Source organism: Equus przewalskii, chromosome 4 (assembly GCF_037783145.1).
Source record: "Equus przewalskii isolate Varuska chromosome 4, EquPr2, whole genome shotgun sequence".
In the NCBI taxonomy this organism is placed as follows: domain Eukaryota; kingdom Metazoa; phylum Chordata; class Mammalia; order Perissodactyla; family Equidae; genus Equus; species Equus przewalskii.
The window spans coordinates 39378389-39404285 of record NC_091834.1 but is presented as its reverse complement, the minus strand read 5'-3'; the positions used below and the strand labels follow the sequence as shown (position 1 = coordinate 39404285).

The following is a 25897-nucleotide window of genomic DNA, read 5'->3' as shown; positions in this document are numbered from 1 at the left end:
GTAGTCGGTTACAAGCCCAGGAGGAGTCCCTGGTGGAACCACTCACGCACAGGTTTTTCCAAACACTTTCACAACCATCCCCATAACCAGGACCAACTTGTATCTGGCCACATGGTCCGAGAAATCACTTAAGTGCAGTCACCCGTAGTATGTTTTAGGGAAGTGTTATTTGATTCGATTAATGGTAGCTCAAATTTATTGTCCTGAGAAATCTGAACCATCCAGAAGCCTCCTGCAGAGCCACGACAGTGCATCTCAAGTTTTTAATGTTCCCAACGTCTCTTTCATTCTGGCCTCCCCTTCTCTGCCCCAGAACACGACACAGGGGTCTGGAGGGACTCCAGAACCTGTATTTGTATAAGAAACTAGAATGATTATAATTTAGTTGGTTCACACCTTGAGAAATGCTCTCTAGGTAATATTATAACAAAACATGATTGATCTACTACAGCAGAAGCTCGTCTCCAAAAATAGTTCACCCAGTAGTTTCTAGCAGCCCTAAATAGAGTTAGAAATATTTCTTTGTTGCTGAAGTCTCCAGAACCCTAGATATGCCCATGTGTCCTGGGACTCTCCAAGAACCTCCATCAACATCTGCTGAGCAGTGTCGACCAGACACTAGTTTGAGAAATGATGAGGGGGCAGTACGTAGACCATAAACCATAAGAAGAACTCTACAAACCCAACAGTGACTCTGCCATTTGCTGCCTTTGGTTCTTTAATCAATTAAAGCCTCTAAGCAGCAGTTTTATCTATAAAATGGAGTAATGATATCTAATCTTTAAATCTGGTTTAAGGGTTAAAAATAAATATATTGGGCAAATAGTTAAGTATTCAATAATTAGTAACTGAGGAGTAATTTATTAGTCTACTTTCTAAAACTCCCATAAATGAGGCATTTGAATTTTTTCACCCTTATGTAAGGAAGTGAAAGAAAACAGTAAAACTATTAGCTGTAACTAGGCAAAAGGAAAAAAAATCCCTACAAAATGCTAGGTTCATTTTGTTTTGGTTAGTATTGTTACATAAATAAATAAACTTCATTAAACAAGGATACTATAGAGCCAAGAAGAAAGTTTTTTTTTAAAAGTCTCCTTCAGCCTTAGTCACTGTTGATGGATAACTTGAGATATACCTGAAATTAAGCAGAGAAATCAGATTTTTTCCCTTTCTTTATGATATTAAAAAATATCTATTCTATTCTCTGTTTACCTTTTTTAGCTACTTCTAGTTCACCTGTATCCTTCCTTACAGGTCCATTACCTTGAATAAAAAATAGTGTCTGTAGTAATTTTCTGTAATTTTTTCTTCCGTGTATCTTATTGTCACTTTGATCTCAGCTTTCGAGACATACAACTTCTTTTCTAAGAGAAACATAAATGGCTGATCAAAGTGTATTTGCAGAGGCCAAGTTCAGGTAGGTGAAGCAGTAGCCTCTCCAGATATTATGTTTGACAATACAATATTTGGCTTGAAATTAAATTGCTACTGAAGCAAAACAAAGGAGATGCTTTATATTAAGCTTTGATGTCTAACAGGGATCAAATGACATGATTTGTTAGCACAAAATAATAAGATGCATGTGCAGACAAGTACTCTTTTAAAGTCATAAACAATATTCACATTAGGAGTCAAATAAGGCCAGAGTTATTTTCGATAAAAACTCAAAACCTCCCATATTTAAAAATCTTTAAATTGGTAAGTGTTGTTACGATGTAATGAAAGCATAATGGAGTATCTAGGAACCACAACCAAAAGCTGTGCTCAGAGATAAAACCTCTCCAGACATTATATTTCACGAAAGAAAAGTGGTTGATTAATGGAACCCACAAGGTTCAAAATACAAGCATAAACAATTAGAATCGGAATTGTATTACTCCAGGATAGACCCCAAATTCTCCCTGAAATATCTGTTTCTGTAGCTTTTCCCTATCCCTGGAACCTAATTAATTATTTTCCACATGTTCACTGTATAAAAAGGTAGGAATTAATTTAATAGCAAAAGGCATATCAGAGCAAAACGTGGGCATTCATAATATTTGATTTTTCTTATAAGTTAAGCAGAAAATATTATAGTAGCAGGTTTGTTTATTTTTGCAACACAAAACATGGAATATTTCTGCCAGGAGCTAACAATACTTTATGCATTTAAAATGACATTTTTCTAAAAATAAAAATTCATTATGAAAAGTAGAAAACATGGATATGACTTACATACGATCTAAATGACAAACTTACCAAAATTTAACTGCACAGTTATATTTAGCTTGAATAACAAGTATGAAAACAACATACTAAATTCATGAAATTCAAAGTTTAGAAGACTGTCTAATTTTATGAATTTGTGGCCTGCAAAATTAAAATCTAGTTATAAATTTTATTTTAGGGTCTACTTTTTATTCTTTTTACTATCGAAATTTTCATTTCTCTTGGTTTTGTATATAAAAATACTTTTTGATGTGTGATGTGTTTTCCATAACGATTCTATCCTATTTGTTATGCTTTCTTGAGTCTTCACGTTGACCTTAATGTCTACTTTTACAATTTTCTTTTTAATTTACTCTATTTAGTATATATCTTTTGGTTTCTAGGGTTCTTGGGACTTTTTTCTCTGTAAAAATTCATAATGAAATCCACAATTTACACTGAGCATTTTACAATTTCATTTTTAGGTCAAAAGTCATTTTTAAAATATCCACTTCAGAAATGTCTTGCCTTGTTCCAATGATGTTAAATTTTAATATAAAAAATTACATTTAAAAATATTTTTCAATTTAAAAGATAAAAAATATATACGTAAACCCAAATAGCTTAAATATTAAATCAGATTAAATAGGGACAGTGGCTTTTAAGGGAATTTTACAGAGGAATCAGTTGATAAACAAGAATAAGCAAACCAAACCAAATCAATAAAGAAGGAACTCCTCTGAAGTTAATGTGAGGTTTCTGAGTTAATGCACATTTACAAGAGTTAGGTTTCCAATTCTGTTGTTTTAAATCTCTAAACATGAAGATACAACGACACTCACATATAGAAGTTTCCTAAAATTTGATTAAAAGCTAAAATGTACCTGCTGTTTTTCCCTACTCTGTTGTGGAAAAAAGAGTGAAAACAGCAATAAATTGAACCCATATTTCCTCACTGTTTAATGCATTTTGATGTCACATGAGCAAAAACGTCAAAAGCTAGTGAGCACAGATTTTTTTCCCATCTCCCCCTCACCACCTTTTTTTTTTTTTAAACTCCAAAAAAGTCCAGATTTCTCAAAAATGTGTTCCCTGGTTTGAAACTGTGTACGTCAAGTTTCAGCCCAGAGCGAATTTTTATGGCTGAGTAATAAATCCCTGAAACTCAGGGCTCCTAATGGAAGTGCTGACACAGCCCTAACTACCATGCAGCCGTGTGAATGGCGCCACGATGATATCTGCTGGAGATGCTTTAAAAAGTTTGCAAAATACTGTCTTGCTTTAAAAAAAGCTAGAGAGAGCCTGATGCCAACATAAACATGCTTTTAACCCATTATGTGCTAATTTGCAGAAAGGCCATTAATAGAGAATGAGGCACATAGCACGGCAGTAACAGGAAATGTACTTTCAAACTTCTTTTTGACTTTTAACAGGACCTTAATCAATTCCATGAAGCATGAGTAACAGTTAAAACTGGAGGGTGTTTCTATTCAGAACTTAAGAAGGAGGTCGGAGTGCTTTGCCAGAGAAGATAATTTGGCGATTGGGGTTGGGGGGCGGCAGGGAATCTGTGCCAAGACTCACAGAAGATACCCTGGCTCCTTATCCCCCAGTATATCTTAAGGACATTTTGCAAAAGGAAAAAGAGAGTATTTTAATAAATCTTGACTTATTTAGTCTCTTGCTACACCTGTGTTAATGATATTCTAGTCACCAGCTTTTGAAAAACAATATGTTCTTATTAGAGTTGTAAATATGAAATCTCTTCAGTCAAATCCACTTAGAATCTCTTGGAAAAAGTAACTCTTGTGCCTTTCGTGGATACCTCTGTTAAAGATGCTGAATTTATACCCTGCCTTCAGTCATACCCCAGAACCTGACAGTAGTCAACCTCAGGCAAGGCCTGAGCAGGCTGAAGTGAGTACATATGACCAATATGTACCCATTTCTATAAGTCCCCAGTGACAACTATGTGCCATGCACTGTGCCAGAGCCATAGGCATCTTTAACATGTAAAACTCAAATGAGCTTCTAATTAAAGTTGTGTTGATCCTTATTTGGGACACTTAGTAGGAAATATGGAAGAATCTTTTTAATGTACTCCACTCTCACCAACACTCCATTTGTCAGTAAGAATGACAATTTCAAAATTCTCTTTTGTCTCCATGGGCTGAGAGTCTCAAAGGGATACAAAATTAGGTTTTTAGGGAAACATCACCTGCAGTTTTTCTTGTCTTCCCCTTTCTGGCTCATGTACTTATACATCACGTATCCTTGGGTAAATTTTTAAACCTCTCTCTTTCTAGGTCTCTATCTATAAAATAGGGGAAATAATAATATCTGCTTCAAAAGGATGTTGTGAGCAGAGCACTTAGAGTACTTAGGAGAGAGCCAAGGACACAGTAAGCCCTTAATCAACGTTAGTCATTATTATCACTAGAACATGTAAAGATGGCTCTTCCTTACACAGGCAGAGATGTGAGAGAAGCCCTTTAACAGTACAGGTAATAATAACGATCACTGTTAATGTTTCTACATAGATCACACAAATAAACTTTAGAATTTATTGACAAAATAATTATATCTGCTCTTTTCCTTTACTGTTATCATCGGGACTATACGACGGAGTGAACTGGATAACACGACATTTGATAACAAGTGTCTTATTTTATCACTGTTTACTAATAGTTTTACTGGAATCGTGACTGGACTTGTTGCTGGAATTGTGGATGGTTTGTATTTTATTTGCTTCTATCAGTCAAAAAATAAATGACTCTTGCTTTGGAGATTACAGTTTATGCTGCTAAATGTAATGTATTAAACAATCATAAAAAATCTTCCACATAGGGAGTGTACATTTATTTTTTACTTACCCCTATAGTCTCTTATGTTGGTAAAAAAAAATAGCAACCATAAAAGGATGACTCAATTTATCTTCCACACCATACCTTCCTTCACCTCCTGTTTTTTGTCTTGATTTTCCAGTTCTGAATCGTTGCCAACTTTAGGTTCCACCATTTCCTCATCTTCCTCATCCTCTAGAAAAAAGAAAGAGAAAAATGCATTATTTTCTTTCCTTTAAATCAAAGTCTCTGGTTGAAGGTGGGAGGTAGGGGCAAAGGGTAAAGTTCCAATCATTTAGGGCAACTTCTAAGTAAATCAGTCCACAACGAATGTCCAAGATATATGCTAATGAATATATGAATAAATTATCTCCCAAAGGGGCCTCTTTGAAAGTCCCTCCAAGTTGCTGAGAAAACCGCCCCGAGTCGGCACCTGCTGCATCCACCTCAGGCCCTCACCACATGGGATGTCTTGGAATTGCCTCTCTGACCTCTGAAACTTCTTTGGAGATGGCCCAGGAATAGATCTGAAAATGGTTCCACCTGGGGTACATTCTCCACAGGGGACACCTGCTGTACAGACGACTCTTCCAATTTAATTCTCACCAAATTAATTTGTTTTTGACCTACAGGAAAGGGTTAAATACACGTCTGACCCCAGGTCAAACGCCACTGGCAAGTAAACAACCAGGGGTTTGGCCCCCAAAGTCATTGCCATTGGCCAGGGAGAGAGCAACCAACCTGAAATGGCATTTTCCCATTCAGACCAGCTCATGCATTAATGTAAATTTAATGAGCATGAACAAATGGACCCAGCTGGCTCCCACCGCCAGATGCTAGAGTGCCCTTCCCGCCCTATGCAAACGTGTGCTCCCTCTCTCTCCGCTGTCAACCTGTCCTTCTTAGAGGCCTCTTTCATTGCAGAGCACTTGAAATTACCAGTCACAATGTAAATGTAGGGCGAGTCAAGGTGTCACAAGAAAACGCAACTGACAGAAATAAAATGATCTAAAACATTAAAACTTGATTTCACAGTTTTTAAATACATTACCTTCACTCTTAAGTATTATATTCACCGTAGGTTATTGATTTCATTGGTTCAAATGGAGTTTAAAAGAAATAACTTCACCTCCCCCTCCCATACATTCATTGATGTATTTATTCATTCAACAAATATTCACAGACTTCTATAAGATCTCAAGCTCAACGGAGAGTCCCATTTCCATCACAATAAATCCTAAGATTTACATCAACTCAAAATTTCAGCACCAACCACTTAGAGAATGCATTATAAATGTCCAAATAAATATGTATAGCCTGAAAAGCAACTCCGAAAGTTTTGACCATATTAAGCAAGTGATTTGTGGAAGGAATATTAATTTTAAAAATATGGATGTATAAAGTATAACATTGTAATTTAGATATTAAAATTTTTAAAATATCAATTTTCATTGAAATTCAGTACTGTACACACACGTGTGTAGACTGTGGATCAAACTTCATTACTTTATAACCACACTATATACATACTTTTAAGGAGAATTGTCACTTATTATTAACACATTCATTAACACAATATTATTAACACATTCCTATGAGGTAAAAATCTGCACTTAAAACTGTGAAAAGAACACTGAGTTATCCAGATTTTTAGATAAATACACCCTTAAAATGGTAAGTATTGAATAACACATGGGGTTATTCACATATAAAGATATAACTGCCCCCTACCCATTAAAAACCTGCTTGGAAAGTCCTGAAAAAAATATTCCCCTCAACATGATGTATCTTTCTGACCCAAAGTCCTAACACAAAGCCCAGTGAGGCACCAGCTGGAGGGAAGTTTCCTCTTCCGGTATACCTTGGATGGAGAGGCAATTTTCAAAATCTGCTGGGAAGTGGCTCCATTTCCGAACCTTCTAGAGACATTTCTTTAAATCTAATAGATTCAGTAGCCATGCCCTGACACCTACTAAATACAAGTAAATACAACAAATACAAAGGCGATGAGACCCATTTTATGGTTTGAATTGTGTTCCCCCCCACAAACTGATATGTTGAAGTCCTAACCCCCAGTACTTCAGAATCCAGACGCAGACTCACACACAGGGAGAATGCCACGTGAACATGAAGGTAAAGACTAGGGGGATGCCTCTACAAGCCAAGGATGCGGAAGACTGCCAGTAAACCGCCAGAAGCTAAGGAAGAGACCAGAATAGATTCTTCCTCACAGCCCTCAGAAGGAACTACCCTGCCAAGACCTTGACCTTGGAATTCTAGTTTCCAGAACTGTGAGACATTCAATTGCTATTGTTTAAACCGCCTAGTTTGTGGCACTTTGTTACAGCAGCCCTAGCAAACCAATAAAGCCAGTGAAGTGCCTTACCTTCTATGATCTTATAACCTAGGGGAAGAGATACAGGAAATATAACAATACCCAAGGCAGTGATGAATGCTCTACTTGTACAATCTAATTTATCAGAACTTGGTACCATTAGCCCAGTTTTTATAGATGAGGAGACAGAGAAATTTTCCCCAAAGAAACTCCCAACCACGTCGAGCTTCAAATTCTGTCTGATTCTGCCTGCTTTTGGGTCTACGATCTTTAGCCATTATGTGTACTGCCTCCCTACCCACAGCATGACATGAAACAGAAATGCTGTGGAGAAAGGCCTAAGGTACAAGCAGGTGCGATGTCCAGTTGCAGTGTCAGGAGGGGTTTGTGGAGGTTCTTTGAGGTGGACATCACATGGCCTCGAAACGGATCACTCTTCTACTTCCAAGAGGTAAGCACATGTAAGGCTCAGCCTAGCAGAAGTTAGGTTTCATATCCTTGAGAGCTATATATAGGGATTGCTTAATTTACCAAGAATATACATGCTATATCCAAATTCTGTTCTTATTTACATTTTGGAATCCACTGCCCTGAGACCTGACCAGCAGTGCTTAATACAAAGCATTAATTCCTCTGGTCAGATGGATCCACAATGTGGGCGGGAGCAGCATAGAGAGAGAAGACATTGACGTGGGTTCCAAGCTGGAGTCTACCACTTGCTAGCCCCTTAATTGTACACAATTCATAGAAACTCTCTGAGGCCCTGTTTCCTTGTCTGCTGCACTGGGATAATATCCTTTCTTAAAACACAATGCTGTTGTAAGAATGACCAAATAAAATAATTGAAGTGAAACTGCTTCGTAAACCACCAAGGGAGTTGTGAATTCCCATACATACACAGAAACCTTCAAACAACGTTGCTTTAGCTTGTATGTCCACAAATACTTATTGAGCACTTACTGTGTGCCAGGTGCTGGGCATATGACAGGCACAAGAAAGACAAAAAAATCTCTGAGCTCTTGGAGCTTCCATTTGAGTTAGGGGAGAGAATGGCAAACAAATAAATAAGCAAAACATATACTGTGTCAGATAGGTGCTATGGGGAAATAGAAAGCCAGAAAGGGGGATTGGGCATGCTGGTAAGGGGAGGAAGAGCTGAAATTTAAAACAGCGTGCTCAGGAAAAGCCACAATGAGGTGACATTTGAGCAAAAATTTCAAGGAGTTAAGGGAGTGAGCTGTGTGAAGATCTTAGACTAATAAACAGATTCTTCCATCACATTTTGTGGACCCCAGGGGTGGAAGGAGTCAAAGTCTAAATTAATTTACTGTCAGTTCCATTGACTATGGAAAACAACTGGGCTCTTATCAGAGCCACCTAGTTTGTACATTCATACCACCTGGTTCTGAAAACGAAGCTGGTTTCACCAAATGAATTAGTCAGCTTTAGATACTATCAAGTTCTCACCTCTCACACAGTATAAGGGTTTTTATTTTAAACATTTATTCCTGGAAGAGTCAAGAAGCAACATCATGACAGAAAGTGTAACTTAGAGCTGATTGGAAAAATATTATTTTGTAAGGGCTTGGCTATGAAAAGGGCTAGGTTCGTGATAGCAGTGTGTTCGTTTGTGGATGAAGCGTGTGGGAAAATAGCAGGTTATCTAATTCTTTAAATAGAAAATCCTTCCACAGAGAATAGGTTTTCAATGATTTTTTTCTAAAAAAACCCAACAAATATTTATTGTGTTTATAACATGTACAAAGTCCCATAATGAGATACTGTGAATCACAAAGAAATGAATTTAAAAAATAGTACCTGCCGGTTTGAAGTGGTTACAAACCAGTTGCAACGCTTAATTTTTAGTGGCCATAGAATTCTTTGTCTATCAGCCTTTTAAAGACATAAAGTAAGTGTTTCAGTGGATTTGTTAGGAAATAAAACACAAGAGACTGGTTTGTTTCTCTGCATTCTGAGATGTTTGCCTTGCTCAGCAAAGAGAGTCTATTTTTCTTTAAGACTCTGGTTTCCTTTCTGGTGCAATTGGAATTACTTCTGTTGAAACCATTTCCAAAACAGTTAAATAACTTTAAAGAAAAGGATTTATGTAGACCCGCTAGATTACTGATATATGAGTTGTGCCACTAGTTCATACCCGGTTACATTTCCTCTGAGATTGCAGGAAAAAAAAAAATTACCACCCATGTATGGTTTCCTGTACCAGGTCTACACAAGAAATTAAACTCGTGGCAGAGTTAATTACCTGTCAGTCCAAGGGGCTAATTTCAAACAATGGCATCTTTTAGACACATTATGTTATTTAGCACCCAAATTCTGCTGTCTGCATTTGCTGGATTCATTCCCTCTGGTTGCAAAAGTCTTTGGTAACCACCGTGCTCCTTCCTTCAGGTTTTCTGAAGGTCTAGGAATGAATAAGTGCATGTTCGGCAGCAATCACATAGAACACACTTAGCACAAGGCCTGACCTCTGCGTGAGTTCCGGAAGGGTTAGCCTCCTTTACCAGTCTGTGGCTCAGAATGAAGCCAGTGTAGTCAATTTGAATATGCCACAGTCTTCTGATTGTTGACCTGCTCTGATGGCCTCACAAATTGGAGCCATTGGAAAGGGAGTGCAGTAAACGTTTGCCACTGTTTGGCAATACAGTATCAAAACCCCTTTCTGTCTAGGGGTTATTTCCCTTGTAGTACTGTTGGATGGGTGACATTCTGGACCCTACTTTCTTCTCCTGAAGCCCAAGGAAAGACATTTTCCTGTTTTCTGTCTCCTGGTGACCAGGACACAGGCAGGATCTGGGCAGTCACACTGGATGCTCCTAACTGGGGCTTTGTCTTTGGAGCAGGAGGCAAAGCCTAGGGGACCTTTAGGATTCATTTTGGCCAATGTGCCATAGTAGCAGTGGTATTCAGCATCCTGGCCAGATTGTTCCAGAGGTCCATGGTCTGCGTTCCCTCGGCCCCTGCCCTTTCTCAAGCCTGTTCCTTCTGCCTCCTGTTGACTCTGGGAGCACCAGATTTCCTCCAATAAATCCCTGGACTTGGTGCCTGCTGCTTGCAACCAGAACACTCAGCGACACAGGCGGCCCTCTGTGAAGAGAAGGGCTTGTGTTTTATGAGGGCAATGGGTTCTCGCTTTCCCCTGCTCTCTCAGGGCATGCAAAACCCCGGAGAAGAGGGTCAGAGTGCCCAGCTGCCTGTTCTCTGCTTTTCATGAGGGGGCCATGGTCCCTCCATTCATGGTCCCACCATTCACCAGCTCATGGAAGACCACTAAGTCTGGTCAGGTGGAGACGGGTGACAGGGAGCAGAGCAGGCCATTCCACTCCATCCTTCTTGACTCCAAAGCACATCTTGCTGCCGCCAAAAGGGGGAAGCACAAAGCAATTACCACAGGACTTTGAACTGAGCAGGCCAGCGACTGTAAGATGCACAATTACTTTATGTACCACTAAGAAAAAGGGTTACTGCTAATTAAACTATAACACATCATCAATTCCAACGCGAAAAATTGTGAATGTTGGAATTGATAAAATAATTTGTGGCTTAGAAATGAATAGAAACTAGCTTCCAAAGGATAAAAGGGAGGGCAAGAACGCAGAATTAATTCTAAACCAAGCTCACTACCATGCTACTGTTGGTGAACAGACCTGGAGAGAAACAAAGGCATTTTTTTGTTTTTTGCCTGTTAGATGTATGGCTCTCAACTTAAGAACAAATGCCCTAGCCACTTTCATATAATTCTATGTATGGATATTTCAGATGGTGATTCTTTTTGTAACATATTTTAAATTTTTAGAATAAAAATTAAATAAATAAATTAAATTAAATTAAATTAAATAGAAAAACAGTGAATTAATCTCTTAAATTAAAATTTATTTTTGAATTAAAAGATAATTTACTTTAATAAAGATACTCTTCATAGTTCTGTCTTTGGCCTTACTTTTTCTCATATCAAACGCCACTCTGGATAATACTTACCCCTATGTCTTTCATCATCACCCACAAATTGATATCTCCAGCCAAGATATCCCTTGTAGGCTCCAGATTCTGTACTGTACATGCCAACATGAATGTCTCACAGGCACCTTACACTCTACACGGTCAAAGCAGAACTCCTACCTTCTGCTAAGATATGCTCCTTTCATTGCATTCTCCATCCTGCTAATGGTACCATCATTTACATGGGTTCACAGTTGGACACCAGAGTACCACCTTCAATTCCTCTTTTCCCTCAGGGCCTATAAGAAGGGGTCTCTAAGTCCTTTCAATTCTTCCTCCCAAATCTGTCTCAAATTCACCTCTGTCTTTATTGCACTGCCTGAGTCTAGGCTATTATCATCTCTTGCCTGGAGTATTACAATAGCTGTTTGATTGGTCTTTCGATCACTACCAGTCTTGCTCTATATTTCTGGTAGTTTCATTTTTTTATTTAAAAAACACATCTATGAGTCCTTTCTCTGCCAAAAAACCTTCTATATCTCCCTACAAATTTCACCATAAAGCCCCATAACTTATTCTTGTCTCTTCTACCTCATCTTCTATTTTGGACAATGCACAATCACACAGCGTCCCAGCAGGTTCATGCCCCAAAGGCATTGCACAGTATTTTTTATGCATGTGTTTGCCTTCCCTCCAATGTCCAGGAGGTGATTATTACTAGCCTTTGTGATGCAGCTCCAGAGCTTCAACACTTCCTCCCAAGCAGATTTTGTGACCACCCCCACTGTTCCACCACCCTACCTTGTGTATATCTCTATGCTAACACATCTCAGACCACTTAACATTAGGTTTATGCATCCATCTCCATAACTGAATGGAAGTCCCTCAAAGCCTTACTCTTATTAGTATCATCAATGAAAAGTACTGAAAATAGCAATATCAAGACAGATGATTGTTCTGGAAAGGTAGTCATGAACCACACTGTGTAGGACCTTGAATGGCAGAACGAGTTTGGACTTCTTTCTGAAGATCATTATCCCTCTTTTAATAGACACAAATCTCATTTAGTCTATAAGTATTATTTAAAATTTCAAAAGGAATTCAAGTCATTGATGATGCTACATAAGGCTTTTGAAACCTCACTTATCTCCTTCCCAGCCTGCCCTTTATGCACATTCTGATATATCTCTCTAAGGAGCAGCATGGATCATGATCCAAAGTATTGCTGCCAACCAGCCCTGCAAAGAAACCAGAGCCTTTTAAAAATGCGAGAGACAAGGTATGATTTTGTTTCAGAATAGAGAGGCAATACGGAGGCTGGAGGGGAGTGGGAAAGCCTGGAATGAGGAAGACCATTAGAAGGTGAGTTAAAGCCATAGTCCTAGCAACAGATGATGAGAACTTGACCCAGGATGGTTCCGTTGCCAGTGGGCGTGATGAACTGGACTGTGAATGCAGACATGTGTTTGTACAGCAGACAGTGAGAGCTCTCGTACAGAACTCACTCAAGTCACCCTATCCTTGGATCAGCTTTGTGTACAGTTTGCCAACTTTTCCAGGAGTCCAAAGAGAGCCACCCTCCCGATACGTATCACAGCGGCCAAAATAAAGTATAACATGCACCACTGAATGCTTACACAAACCAAGGTGAGCGCCTCTGTGCTTTAAAAATATGCAGGAGAGACATATTTTGTGGGATTTTCAGTAAGCACTTTGTTAAATATACTACATGCTAATATTTAAAAAACCTTCACTTTCTGGTCTAGAAAAATCTGGCCAGAGTAAAGAAAACATACATTTCTCATCGTACAGAGCGCTCCTGTTAACACTCCAGGCCACATCAGTTCTCTCCTAAGGTTCTAACATGACAGTACTTGGAAAGTTTACTTCCTGATGGAATGTCACCCAAGGTATTGGAAATAGGAGGAAATGAAAGAAAATATTCAAAATGAGAGAGGAAGCCAGAGAATAGTACTTTTTAGCAGCTGTTTCTGAAACTTGTAACTGTGCAGTACTGTATGTGGGCAGTAAATGTGTGTCGAATTGAGTTGATGTGGATTACTCAGCCCGCATGGAAGGGCAGAGACCAGAAGGGAATGTCTTTCTCAGAGGTGTCCAGGCAGGAGTCCGTGGGTAACTTCAGCATTTGATATTTGCATGCGGGAGGGCTTGATTGATCCATATTTCCATAAATTTTCCTCCTTAAAAACCTTTAATGATTCTCTATTTCCTAGATTAGCTCAGCATTTAAGGTCCATCACCATCTGACCCCAATTTAATTCTGTGAGCATTGCTCAGAGGAGAACAGCCCTTGACTCAACTGTGTATGAAATAGGCCAACTTTGTAATCAGAAACTCATCCATCTTTCCTCTCTTTAGTCTTTTATATTTTTCAGGCCTCCGTCTCTTAAGCTTTCTCAGGAAGTCATGGAGCCTTCAGCCACAGAAGAGATCAGTTGGATGAACTAATTTATACTAATGGATTAGGAAACATACAAATAAATTAATCTCTAATGGCAAACTGCAGTTCTTGCAGGTCCTGGGAGGGAGACAGACCTTGAGAGAGCAGGTCTACCCCTCAAATCAGTCCCCTTGGAAGCAGAACCATCCATTGCACAACTCCAGAAAGCAGCACTCCCATTGTACTCCATGTGAATAGGGCTGTGAGTTGTATAGGGTACAGGTTCTATGTCTATCCTTGGCAGCCTTGTTTGTATAGATGTCTACACATAGACACACACATGCACACATACACATACACACATACATGCACACATACATACACACACACACATTCTGGGCAGTAATTTAAAACATCTGAGAAGGTAATCCTTGGCTGCTTGGAAAAGGAGAAAGGACTCCTAGCTCTCTTTTCAGACATAAATCCCTTTGCTGTCTATTTTGGATTTTGGGCAATCCCATAGACTACTCTTTGTTTCCTCTATCATTCCTTCCAAATGCGCCAATCTGCACTTCCTCTTAGTGGGAGCATTGCTTGTGAAAAAGAAAACAGAGGTCATAGGGACAGAGATGTCATCAGATCGAACTTTCAGCAGTCACTGTAGATATGTCCCACAGGAAGGTAAACCTCAGGGTCTCTAGGTACTAAAATGGTTATTATGTTATGTTAATTAGTAAAAATAGAGTAAAATAAATAGAGACCATTTAGAAACATTATTTTACCTGTAAAGAAATTGTCCCTAAGGAGAAAGTGGTGCTTCCCATCCCTAAGACGCATCAACTCTGACTATTAATGTTAGAGCAGCTGTCACTCAATCAGTGCACGTAGAGGTCATCCCACTGTTACATCTTCTCTAGTATTTTTGTTAATAGGACCAAATCTTGTTAACTCTGTCTCTTTCTATCCCCTCCACTTACATGAGTCGCTTTGTCCTCTGCACTTCCCCCTCCTTCTCTTTGGTTAAGGCTGCCGCGGCCTTTTATGTAGCTTTCTGTCTCCTAGCTGGCATTCTTACCTCCAGCCTCTCTCTATACCTACCCTTGCTACAAACAACACTGTCAGAAGAATCCTCTTAAAACAGGACTCTTTTCATACAAATTTCCCAGTGACAGCCCTTGATAGTTCCCACGACATGCAGAATAAAAGCTGGATTCTGTGGCCTGGTCTTCAAGTCCTCCAGGGTCTGGCCCCAACATGTGTTTCCTGCCTGAATTTCCTCTACCTGTTCATGCCCCTCACACCTGCCCACACAGACACTCCAGTCTGTCTACACTAATAGCGTGTTTGCTGTGCAAACTTCCACATTCATCTGTCCTTTGGTTCATGTGGCTCCCTCAGCGAGACTCTGCCTCCCTTCCTTTTGGAAAATATGAGCACCTAATATGTGTGTCAGGCACTGTTCCAGGTGCTGGAGATACAGCAGTGAACAAAACAGACAAAACCTCCTGCCTCCATGGAGCTTGCACTCTAGTGGGGGAGACAGATAACAGACCAGTTAAACCGTAAAGTACACAGCAGGTTAGACAGCTGCAAGTGCCGAAGAGAAAAGGAAAGCAGGGAAGGGAGGGGAAGTGGTGGGATCACCTTATGTTGGTAAAGACAGGTCCTTACTAAGAGGTGGCCTTTGAATAAAAACTCCAGGAACTGAGGGATCCGGCCATGTGGATACCTGGGGAAAGCATGTTAGGTAGAGAGAACAAAAGCACAAAGGCAGGATTTTGCCGGGAGCGTTCAAGGCCTCGAACACCTTGGTATCTTCCGCACATGCAAAATCCAGCTATACTTCAAGATCTGATTCAAACGACCCCCCAGATCTCCAAATCTCTCCTGTTCTCCCTTGTTGGAAGAAATTTTTTCCTCATTTAACCCTTCATAGCACTTCAGTGGGGTATCTCTTAACAACTTTTTTTCATCCAATCAAAGAACTCTTCTGTTTAAGACACCGGCATTTATCACTCTCCACCTTATCCACTATGTATTTGTATTAGGTAGAACACATCCCTGTACATTTATGAATTTTCTTCTCCATCCAAGATCCTAAATTTCTTGGAAGTAGAATGCATTAATTATTCATTATTTGCCCCAAATACGGGTTTAAATAAATATTTTTGACTGTTTTAAATGTTAACCTTATTTCCCCAGTAGTTCTAAAAAGCACATTTTCTCAGTGGTTTCCCCAATGTTTTAGCTGGATCACAAATCCCTTCACTCAATTTCAAATTTCAAGCTTCCTTTCCTTGCTCACTAGTCTTGCATTCATTGAGAGCAACTTGCCTAAACTTACCCAGAGACTCCCTACACTCACTGTGAGCTTCACGGCCCTTTATTTTGTTTCCTGTCCTGGTCACTGGTCACTAGGTCTTTACTCACCACCTAATGTGTGCTCAGATCTGTTCCAGTCATCATGGAAAAACAACAGGTATCAATTTACTGAATTATCCATGTCAAGTTTTGTGGTAAATGTTTTACGTCCATTAGCATATTTAATCCTCATAATAACTCACAGAGGTAGACACAATTAGTTCTCTCTATATGTGAAGAAACTGGCTTAGAAACGAAGATGATCTGACTGAGGTCACAGAGCTAAAGGAAGCAATGGAGCCAAGATTCAAACCCATGTTTTTCCAACCCGAAAACTCCCTGAATGTACTGCTAAATCATACCAAATAGTACAAAGGAAGAAGAGGGAACTGGAATGGACATTTGTGGCTTTGACCACCAAGAATATAGAACCCTACTCCTTGGAATGACAGTCCCTCTATTCTTGTTTGGTGGACCCATCCCTACCCACTCTCAGCTAAACAAATTCTTCTTCAGATTTAGGGCAAAACTTTGTATCTGAGGCAATGGCCAACGAAACTAGGTCTCAGGATCTTTCTTTGGACTATCAGAAGAGTGACCATATAATCTACTGTCCAAACTGGAATACTTCTGAGAGGCAATGGAGTGCAATTAATATTTAAGCAGGGCTGGCAGGCGTGAATGTGGACTGTCTGGGCAAACCAGGATGTGTTCGCCCAGTTAGACTAACCATCAGGAAAGTGACTCCTCTCCTCCTTTGGACAAGGTGACTATCCTGTGCAGTCCAGAACGTGTGGTCACCCCTTATAACAGGGAAGTGGACTCCTCTCTTATATTGGACTGTGTAACTTTTCTGGTTAAACCAAGACACAAGGTTACCTCAACTCTCAGGGAAACGGATCCCTCTCCTCCATTGGATTAGGTGTTACACTAATGTGGAACTGAAGCTGTCCTGCATCTCCATAGGGAGCTTGAGAAAGAATCAATAGATAAAGCAGGGCCAAAGAGGGATAGTAGTAATAGTTTGAAACCTAAATTGGGCAGTAGCCGAAGCCAGCATGCCCCTAGAATCTAGGGCCTAGATTTTAATTGTAAGAGCCAACAAACTTTCTTTTGGCTTGAGTAATTTTGGGTTAGTTTCTCTGTCACTTGTAGCCAAAAAAGTACAAATGGTCAGGAACTAATAATGATGGAGTCCCTACTTTGTGCTCTGTGTTTTCTCCACATAATCTCTTCTGGCAGGCACAATACCCTGCAAGGGAGCAGAGGGTTGAATGCATGAGTCCTGATGCCACACTGCTCAGTTCAAATTCTGGTTCTCTCATTTAGTAGTAAACTTGGGCTACTTACTTAACCCCTTGTGCCTCAGTTTCCTAGGCTGTTGATTACAGAATTGCCTTCCTATACTTATATAATAGTAATTCTTTAATTGCTTAATACACTTAAAAATATTTTATTATTATTGATGAGAAAATTGAGACTTAAAGAGGTTAATTAAATTGTTCTAAGTCAGACAACTACTAAATTATAAAGGCAGATTTTTGAACCCAGGTTTTGAGGCTCCAAATTCCACTCTGTTTAAACTATGTCCACAATCTCCTGGTTGCTTGAATCAGGCTGTGAAGGATGGAGACGCCTCAATGGTTTGGAGTTGAGAATAGACATGGCCAGCAGTGAGGAAAGACCGTGGAAGGGGAAAAGACGTTTGAGAGTACAGTTGAAGAGAAAGCTGCCACCTATATTCTATCAAACAGATCCCAGTTCCTCTTTCCTTGTCTATTCCAGTTTCAGTATAGGTTCAGCAGGATGTGTGGGCTGCCTCGCAATCCAGCATAGATTCAGAAGCGTTCCGACACACTGCAGGAGGTCCACTTGGACAGCCTAGTCTTCTCCAGTACAAGACCGAGCCTGCAGGATGTGCCCCGCTCCCTCTCCTACTACGTGGCTCATACGCTCCCCTCTGCTGACCTTGCTTCAACCAAGCTAGCTTCCTAGCCTTTTCTTGATCTTGCCAAGAATTCTCTCATCTCACAGCTTTTGCATTTGCTATTTCCTCTGTCTGGAACACTCTTTATCCAAATAGTCAGATGTCCTTCTCATGATGTTTTTAGGGTCCCTGTTCAAATGTCATATTATTTGTGAGGCTTTCCTAGTCAACCTACAGAATATAGCCACATACCTAAGCCCATTCTGCCCTGGCACATGGCACTTCTTTGCCCCTTACCCTGATTTTTTCTTATTTCATAGCACTGACAACTATCTGATTTATGTATTTACCGTCCCACCACTAGAATGGGAATTCTACAATGTCACTGACTGTCTCTTCTTTGCTGTATCCAAAGCACCTTGAAGACAGCTGGGCATGTGGCAATAAATATTTGTTGGATGATAAGATGACTGAACGCACAAGGTAGTGCTGTGTCTTGAAACCAGCACACCCCCACAATTCCAAAAGCCAGCAGAGGGATGGCAGTGCCTGTCATGGAAATCAGGACCCCCCACCTTGTCAGAGGTGCTTATAAACCCTCAGTTCTGGTTCCTTGAAATGGGAATTATCTATCTCTTTTGCAATCTTATTCTCTTGAAAGTGCAATGAGATCTGAGTGCTTTCTGCTGACTTCCATTCCAGCATTTTCTCATTCTGGTGTCCAATCCCCAGCCCAGAGAGAACTGATACATTTGCCATCTGGAAATACATCAAAATTCATCACAGTCCAATTCTCAGAGAAGATCATTAGCACATTTGTTTGCTTTCATCCTGGCATTAACAACTCTATTTGGGGCTAAATTATTTCCCCTGGTTTCAACATCAAGTTTTCCCATTGGCTCAACTATGGAGTCCCTTGTCTGTCAATGTAATAATTTTCTATTAATTATAAAAGAAGAAAGCCAGCAGTTTGAGAGTCTTAAGGGAAGCATTTGTCTAATCCAAGAAACTGATTTTCCAGTTACTTGGACTAAGTACAACTCTCAGTTGTGGTCAGATTCACAGATTTCAAAGTGCCCCTTGTTTTTACTTTCTGGTCAGTCTAGACAGACATGGTTCTTTCCTTCATTTTTCAAGCTGTTGAAACATCAAGTTGGTCAAAAGAATCTAAATCTCTAGAGAATAAACTGAGCAGCACTTCACCAAGACTTCATAACTTTCTATTGAATATCCCTCCAAACAGAAGAACAACCTCAGTGGTGCTAAGGAGAGACTTCACTTCAAAGGGTCAGTGTGAGTGTGAGAATTAAACTCCGACAACAGAAATAATGACCACTATTGTCCTATTCGGAATGGAAAAATATTCTAGTGGTTAGAGCACGCAGTACTGAATTTTTGGCCTGTTCTCAGCTATTTCAGATTCATGCTGGGTGTCCTCCCCCAACCTAATAATTCTTCTATTCATTATAATTGGACACACGTTCTTGAGAACCTGCTATGTGTAAGGCATAAGCCACATTGTATGGGGGGCACAGAAATGAGCCAAGAGAGATGCTTGAACTCGAAGGGTTTGGCACGTGGGCAGGGAAATGGCAACTGTGTGTAAATATCTATACTGAAAGGAAGGAAGCCTGGAGATGTGCAATGGGGATTCAGTAGGGGTAACGTCAACTTCTCATAGGGAGAGTATGAACAGGGAGAGAAGAAAAGGAAGCAGATTTTTTAAGGAGTTTAATTGAGTTGGGGGTCTTGAGGAGTGGTAGGATCTAGACAAGGATGTAGAGATGGGAATGCAGAGTATCATTCCATGAAGAGGAAAGAGCATATACTCATGCATAACAATGGAAAGACGTGTACAGTGACAGGTAGTTCAGTAGAGGAAATCATGGAAGGACTTAACTACCAGGATAAGCAGGATCATACACATTTGCTATTTGGTCCACTCAGCTCTGTTGAGAAGAAGCACTGTAAATCCACATTACTTCAACTGATGTCAAAAGAGGGTTTTAAGGATCCCTAGGTACTTAGCAGTGCCATAACCCAGGAGAACAGTTTTCCCATCAGAAATTTTGCAGTGGGTAAATTATCTACATATTTTTTCACCCCAGAGAGAGCACAGGGAAAACATGGTCTTATTCATGACCTTTTGTTGTATGATATGTAAAAGATACTTTTCTTATCTCCTTTAAAATTTATTTTCTCATCTGTAAAGCAGGGGTGCTAATTTCTGTGCTACTTACATAATAAAGTTGTCGTGTGAAACAATGAGAATATGGAGATAGAGATGCTTTGTCAGTGGTAAAGGGCTATAAGGGGTTGGTTATTAAGGTAGGTAGTTGTAACAATAATTACAGCTTCTTGATGTCCAATGTCCACTCAGCGACAAAAACGTGCAAGGTAGGAAGAAGGTTATACAATAGGAAAGAGACGAGAGACATGGATTCATCATAGAAACAAAGGGCTAGAAAGACCCACGAGACAGCTATTGTTGGGTTGTGGCAGGATTTGGGGATGAGGAGTGTAAAGCACCTAGCACACTTCAAACAACAGAATACAAAATAAGGGTTCAAGTTGTGTGAGACAGACTCTAGTTCCTGTAGAGACTAGAGAAAGCGTGTCAGCTGTGGGTCATTAGACAAGCATTCTGGTAGAGCGGGGGCTTAGTGACAGCATGAACTTGGCTTTAAAGGACAGGTAAGAGTGGGATGGGCAGGAGAAAGGGTGTTAGTATCTATTATCACCTAGAAAATAGATATTCTGAGCTCCTGTCATACCCTACACTTTCCTCTTTAAGGGCACATAAATATGGGCATTAAATTAAGTATCAGCTTCTCACTGTACTCCCAGCTCTCAGTCCAATGCCTGGCCCATAAAAGGACTCCTTGCTTGTGTGCTGAGTCAATCTAGGTACATGATGAAGGAAGGTGTGAAGTCAGGAGAGAATGAGAACACATTCAAGGGCAAGGGAAGAAGAGCCATGTGGGAAGGGAGCAAGGCCAAGGCTAGCAGTAAGGCTGGGACCTATGAGATGGCTTGGAAGCTAGGCTAAGGCTTGAGTGTTGATGGAGCAGAGAGAGCAGAGAAACAACTAAATTTAAAATAAGTATTATCTGGTAACCACATACAGAAGGCTACAGCTTCAACACTAGCTGTAATGCAGTCTTCAGGTTAGACCAGCAAGGGAGAAAGAACCAAGACCATCACAGCTGCCATGATTTGATCATGGTACTCTAGTAAAATTTATTTTTTCTACCACATATGCCAATCCCCACTTCTGCCCTTGGTCACTGTTGAGGCAGCCTCAAGGCTTGAAACTGTCACCTCCTCTTATATAGGAAGGCTTTGTCCTCATCTTCTGCCAGTCCACGTTATTCTTTGAACTTTCACGTAAACACATACAGAATCACAAAAACATACAGCTGAAAAGATCCATAGAGACAGCTATGGAAGTATCGTGAGATTTAAGGATGAAGTATGGAAACCACATAGCCTGATGCTCAGAAAACTAGATCAAAAACTAGGTAAGTGGAAATTTCTTCTTTTCCTCCTCTTCCTTCACCCTCTCCTCCTTCTCCTCTTTCTCCTCCTTCCTAATGATCTAGTTTAGTCTTTTCACCTAATGGATAGGCTGTTGCCATCCACGCAGTTGAAGGCCCCCCAAGTCCACACAGCCAGCAAGTAGCAGAGCTTGGACTGGAACTCAGATCTGCCACTCTGCAGTGCTCTTCCCACACGTCATGCTGTACAGCAAGACCGTCACAGAGACAAAGAAAGCCCCAACTGCAATCAGATTTGAAGGAGAAACGTGTCTCAGCAGAGGATTATCTGACACACTCTCAGCAAGCTTCACCTGTCAAGATGGCTACTACCTCATTTATTTATTCCCCTTCTCTAATCCAAATTTTTCTTTCTGAATGAAGTCATTAAATTATACAAAGTCATTAAAGCACCCCCATGGCTTCTGGCCAAGCCAATGCAGGCTATCCAACCCTTCATTCTAGAGCCCATGCTTGGCAGAGGGAAGTGTGCAAGTACCATTAAAATTCAACGGTTCTTTTTTGGACAGGCTAATTATGCCAAATCACTCACACAGGTCTAGACGATGCTGAACAGGGTTTAGTATCTGGATTGGAGCCTACTGTGGTCCCATGGGCTTGGCCGCTCCTATCCATCTGCAAAGGCACTTCCTTCCCTGCTTTGCACAGTGTAGAATATTGGCTTTTTAAGGCAAAGTGAAAACTTCTGGATCCACATTATCTGCAGCTGTAGGGACCAACTGAGAGAAAGGATATTTTGTGCTGAAATACTTGGAACACCTCAAGTTTCTATCACTGCTTTACTTCCCCTATACTTGGAAACAAGCAAATCAAGTTGGGAAACTGAGTCTTCCATATACTTAGAAAGGAAACAAGATCAAGGAAGGCTGCTGGGAACTTTCCCACAAACCCCTTCCTATGGTGTTAGTTCATTCCTTCCACACTGCTGTTGAAGTGATGATTCTAAAATGAAAATTGGGATATGTCATCTCCTTGCTGAAAACTTCAGCATTTGCTCATTATTCATACAGGATAAAGACTAAAATCCCTCGCCAGGCATAGACAATCTCCTGTGATTTAACCCTCGCCCCATTTGTCATTCTTATATGCTCTGAACTCCTAAAGGCAGTAATCATGTGTTTTTTTTTTTTTTAAACTACAGAAATTTATTTTCTAACAGTTCTGGATACTGGAAGTCCAAGATCAAGGCATCGGCAGGGTTGGTTTCTCCTGAGGCCTCTCTCCTTGGCTTTCAGTTGGCTGCCTTCCTGCCATGTCTTCACCTGAACTTTCTTGGCAGTAATCATGTTTTAATTGTTCCTCATGGCCAATGCTTGGTCAAATGCCTGGCACACAGTAGATGCTTAATAAATAGTTCTGCATGTTGAATTAAGAGACAAGTTCTTTAAGGGAAATTTTAGGACAGAGTCAATGCAAATTTCTACTGATGTATTTGAATGTGATTTATCTTCAGATTCTCTAAATGGCAACAATTGTCATTTGACTGGCTTAGAAAATTCATGTCTGGAGAAAAAAGTTTCGATTTCTTTGTTTAGAACTCAATTGTCTCTAATACACGTGGGTGCTTACACATACTTCTTAAATTTTCTTGTGAGGAAGATTGGCCTTGAGCTAACATCTGTTGCCAATGTTCCTCTTTTTGCTGGGGGAAGATTGTCGCTGAGCTTATATCTGTGCCAATCTTCCTCTATTTTATGTGGGGTGCCGCCTCAGCATGGCTTGATGAGCAGTGCTAGGTCTGCACCCGGGATCCGAACCAGCAAACCCTGGGCCACTGAAGTGGAGCACATGAACTTAACCACTATGCCACCGGGCTGGCCTGTTATACATACTTTTTGGTTATGACATAAAGTACACAATCCTTAATCATTTTCCCAGAGACTCCTAGAAGAAAGTCACTGGATCTTTCTGAGAAATGGTAGCACATCTGGAACCCTATGAGAGTCTCCATATGGTAACGGCTCTCAACCCAGGGCGATTTTGCCCCCCAGGAGACATTTGACAATGTCTGGAGATGCTTTTGGTTGTCATACCTGGGGGTGGCTGCTACTGGAATTTAGTGGGTAGAAGTCAGAGATGCTGCTAAACATTCTATAATGTATAGGACAGCCCCCTTCCCCCAAGCAAAGACTTAACCAACCCAAAATGCCAGGGTTGAAAAACTCTCGTTTCTGGTATATCAGATCCACTGACTCTCTGAAGACATTCATCTGCAATTGTGATAAACTAGGTAAGACTCAGCCTATCCTTCTTTCTCCCAGTGGAAGCTCTCATGAGTGGCAGTATTTCTTGTGGGTGTTAATGTGGTGTAGAGACCAAGGCTAGAAGGATGAGCTCTGTGGTCTTGAGGATGGAGAACTTCACTCCTTTTAGAGCCCACTTCTGTATGTGTCCTTTCCTATAAATCCCATGATTGGCAAAACATTTTGTTGCTCCAAATGAGCCTCCTAGTTCCTGACTGCTGCCTCCAGATGAAGGCATCAGGAGCTGCAGGAGTCATTTCCCTGATCCTGACACCTGCAGCTCACGCAAGCTGGTGGGCAGAGAGAACACCCACAAGTCTGCAGGGCCTCAGCTGCTCCTTCCTCAGATTGATGGGGCCTCCAGTCAAGACTCCCAGACAAGACCAGAAATTGGGAACTTCTGGAGAATGAGTAACTCTGAGATCCCGAGGAAGATCAACGAGGAAGCAGCAGCGGGCAGTAAACAGCTTGAACAATTTATTTATTTGGGAAAGAGTACTGATTTTAGGGGCATTTATGTGAGGCAAAGAAATAGAGGAGGGGGGTGGGGAAAGCAGATTGCCCTGACATTCACTTTCCAAATGCCAGGTTTTATGAAGATGCCACTGATTCTGAAATTCTAAACAGCAACTCTCAACTTCCTCTGACACTTGGAAGTTTTACAAAAAGTCCCAATGAATACTGGTTAATTTCTGGTAGTAATAGTTCATGTAATGAATGTTTTAGCCTCAGTTCATAGTAAAGTATTTCATAATCATTTGTTCATTCTATTGCCTCTCATACAAACTAATATCATCATTTCAGAGGTAAAGAATGGCAATAACTCAGAACAGGGTTTTCCCCTTGTGCAACAAGTCATTGATCTAGCTGGAGTTTAAATTGAACATACCAGGACTATAGAACAGCCAGATGAAGTAAATGTCAGAGCAGTGATTTGGTATGGTATTTAATGAACTGAATGACTGACTCACTTGATCATTAAATGTGTTTGTTTTAATAGCATCTTGCAGTTCCAACAGCCAGTTGAATGAAGAGTCTTATTGAGCATCCACTGTGCAAGCTGAGGAAGATAAAGGTGGCTAAATACAGCTCCTGCCCTTGGAGAGCTCAGTTTAGTCAGAGAAGCTAGCAAATAAGCATTTAATACTACATATTATTTATTTAGCAACTCAATATGCACGTGCCATGTAGACTCTGGTTCTTGCGCTGAGTGCACTGAAATTGGCCAGCTACCCAGGGATGGAACTGGAAGGCGGCTAAGGATACTCATGTTATAAGGTATCAGTTCCCATCCTGGGAAAACATCTCCTTGGAGCTGAGATACAGTAACGCATATCATCTTCAGTTCAAACATGGTACTACTTTTCAAAAAGTAGCGACTTTTATTAGCTAAAGCACCAATCTTTCCAATGCGGCCAAGTGTAACAAACAAGCCCCATGTTACTCTTCAGAACAGGCACCCGTTCCCCTTACTCTGGTCAAAGATCCCTGAGATAGAGAATGTTCCATAAAAGTGGAGCTAGATTTATAGGAAAGAGTACACAGCACTAACATCCTTAACAGACATTGAAGAGTGAATGAAGAAACTACTGCAGAATATGTTCACAGTCATGCCAAATAATTATACATTTAATAGAATTTTTTACTCTGAACTGAGCTTTTGTTCCTTTTATATAAGCTGGTTCTACCTGAAATTTTTAGGTGAACAGATTAATGTGTTTCCAAAGGTGAAAATTTTCATATACCTTTGCTTCTTAACTCTCTGTGGTGAAGGGCCAGTTTCTCTCTTTTTAAAAAATTTCTAATCTGTCACAGACTAATCTTTTCATAAAATACAATCAATATGAATGACTGGAAGTCACAGCAACGCTGAATCCCTATAAAAATGTCTAAATGCTTACTCTCAACTTCTTACTTCATTATAGACTGGTAACTAACTGTTTATGGTCTGGACCCTCTGGGAAGCAATGTTGCATAGCACTGACATATGTGATTTCAAAGACATTTATTTATTTATTTATTTATTTATTTATTTATTTATTTATTTGAGGAAGATTAGCCCTGAGCTAACATCTGCTGCCAAGCC

The 25897-nt window shown here is 40.3% G+C and overlaps 1 protein-coding gene across 4 annotated transcripts in view; it reads right to left on the bottom strand.

Moving 5' to 3' along the window:
• The window catches only part of DYNC1I1 (dynein cytoplasmic 1 intermediate chain 1), a 282561-nt gene that overhangs the window by 109592 nt on the left and 147072 nt on the right, over nucleotides 1-25897 (bottom strand). For all 4 annotated transcript variants that reach the window (XM_070615670.1, XM_070615669.1, XM_070615666.1 and 1 more), the window contains one exon: nucleotides 5136-5225. In XM_070615670.1, the coding sequence (XP_070471771.1) occupies nucleotides 5136-5225 (90 nt within the window). The remainder of the gene's footprint in view (nucleotides 1-5135; nucleotides 5226-25897) is intronic.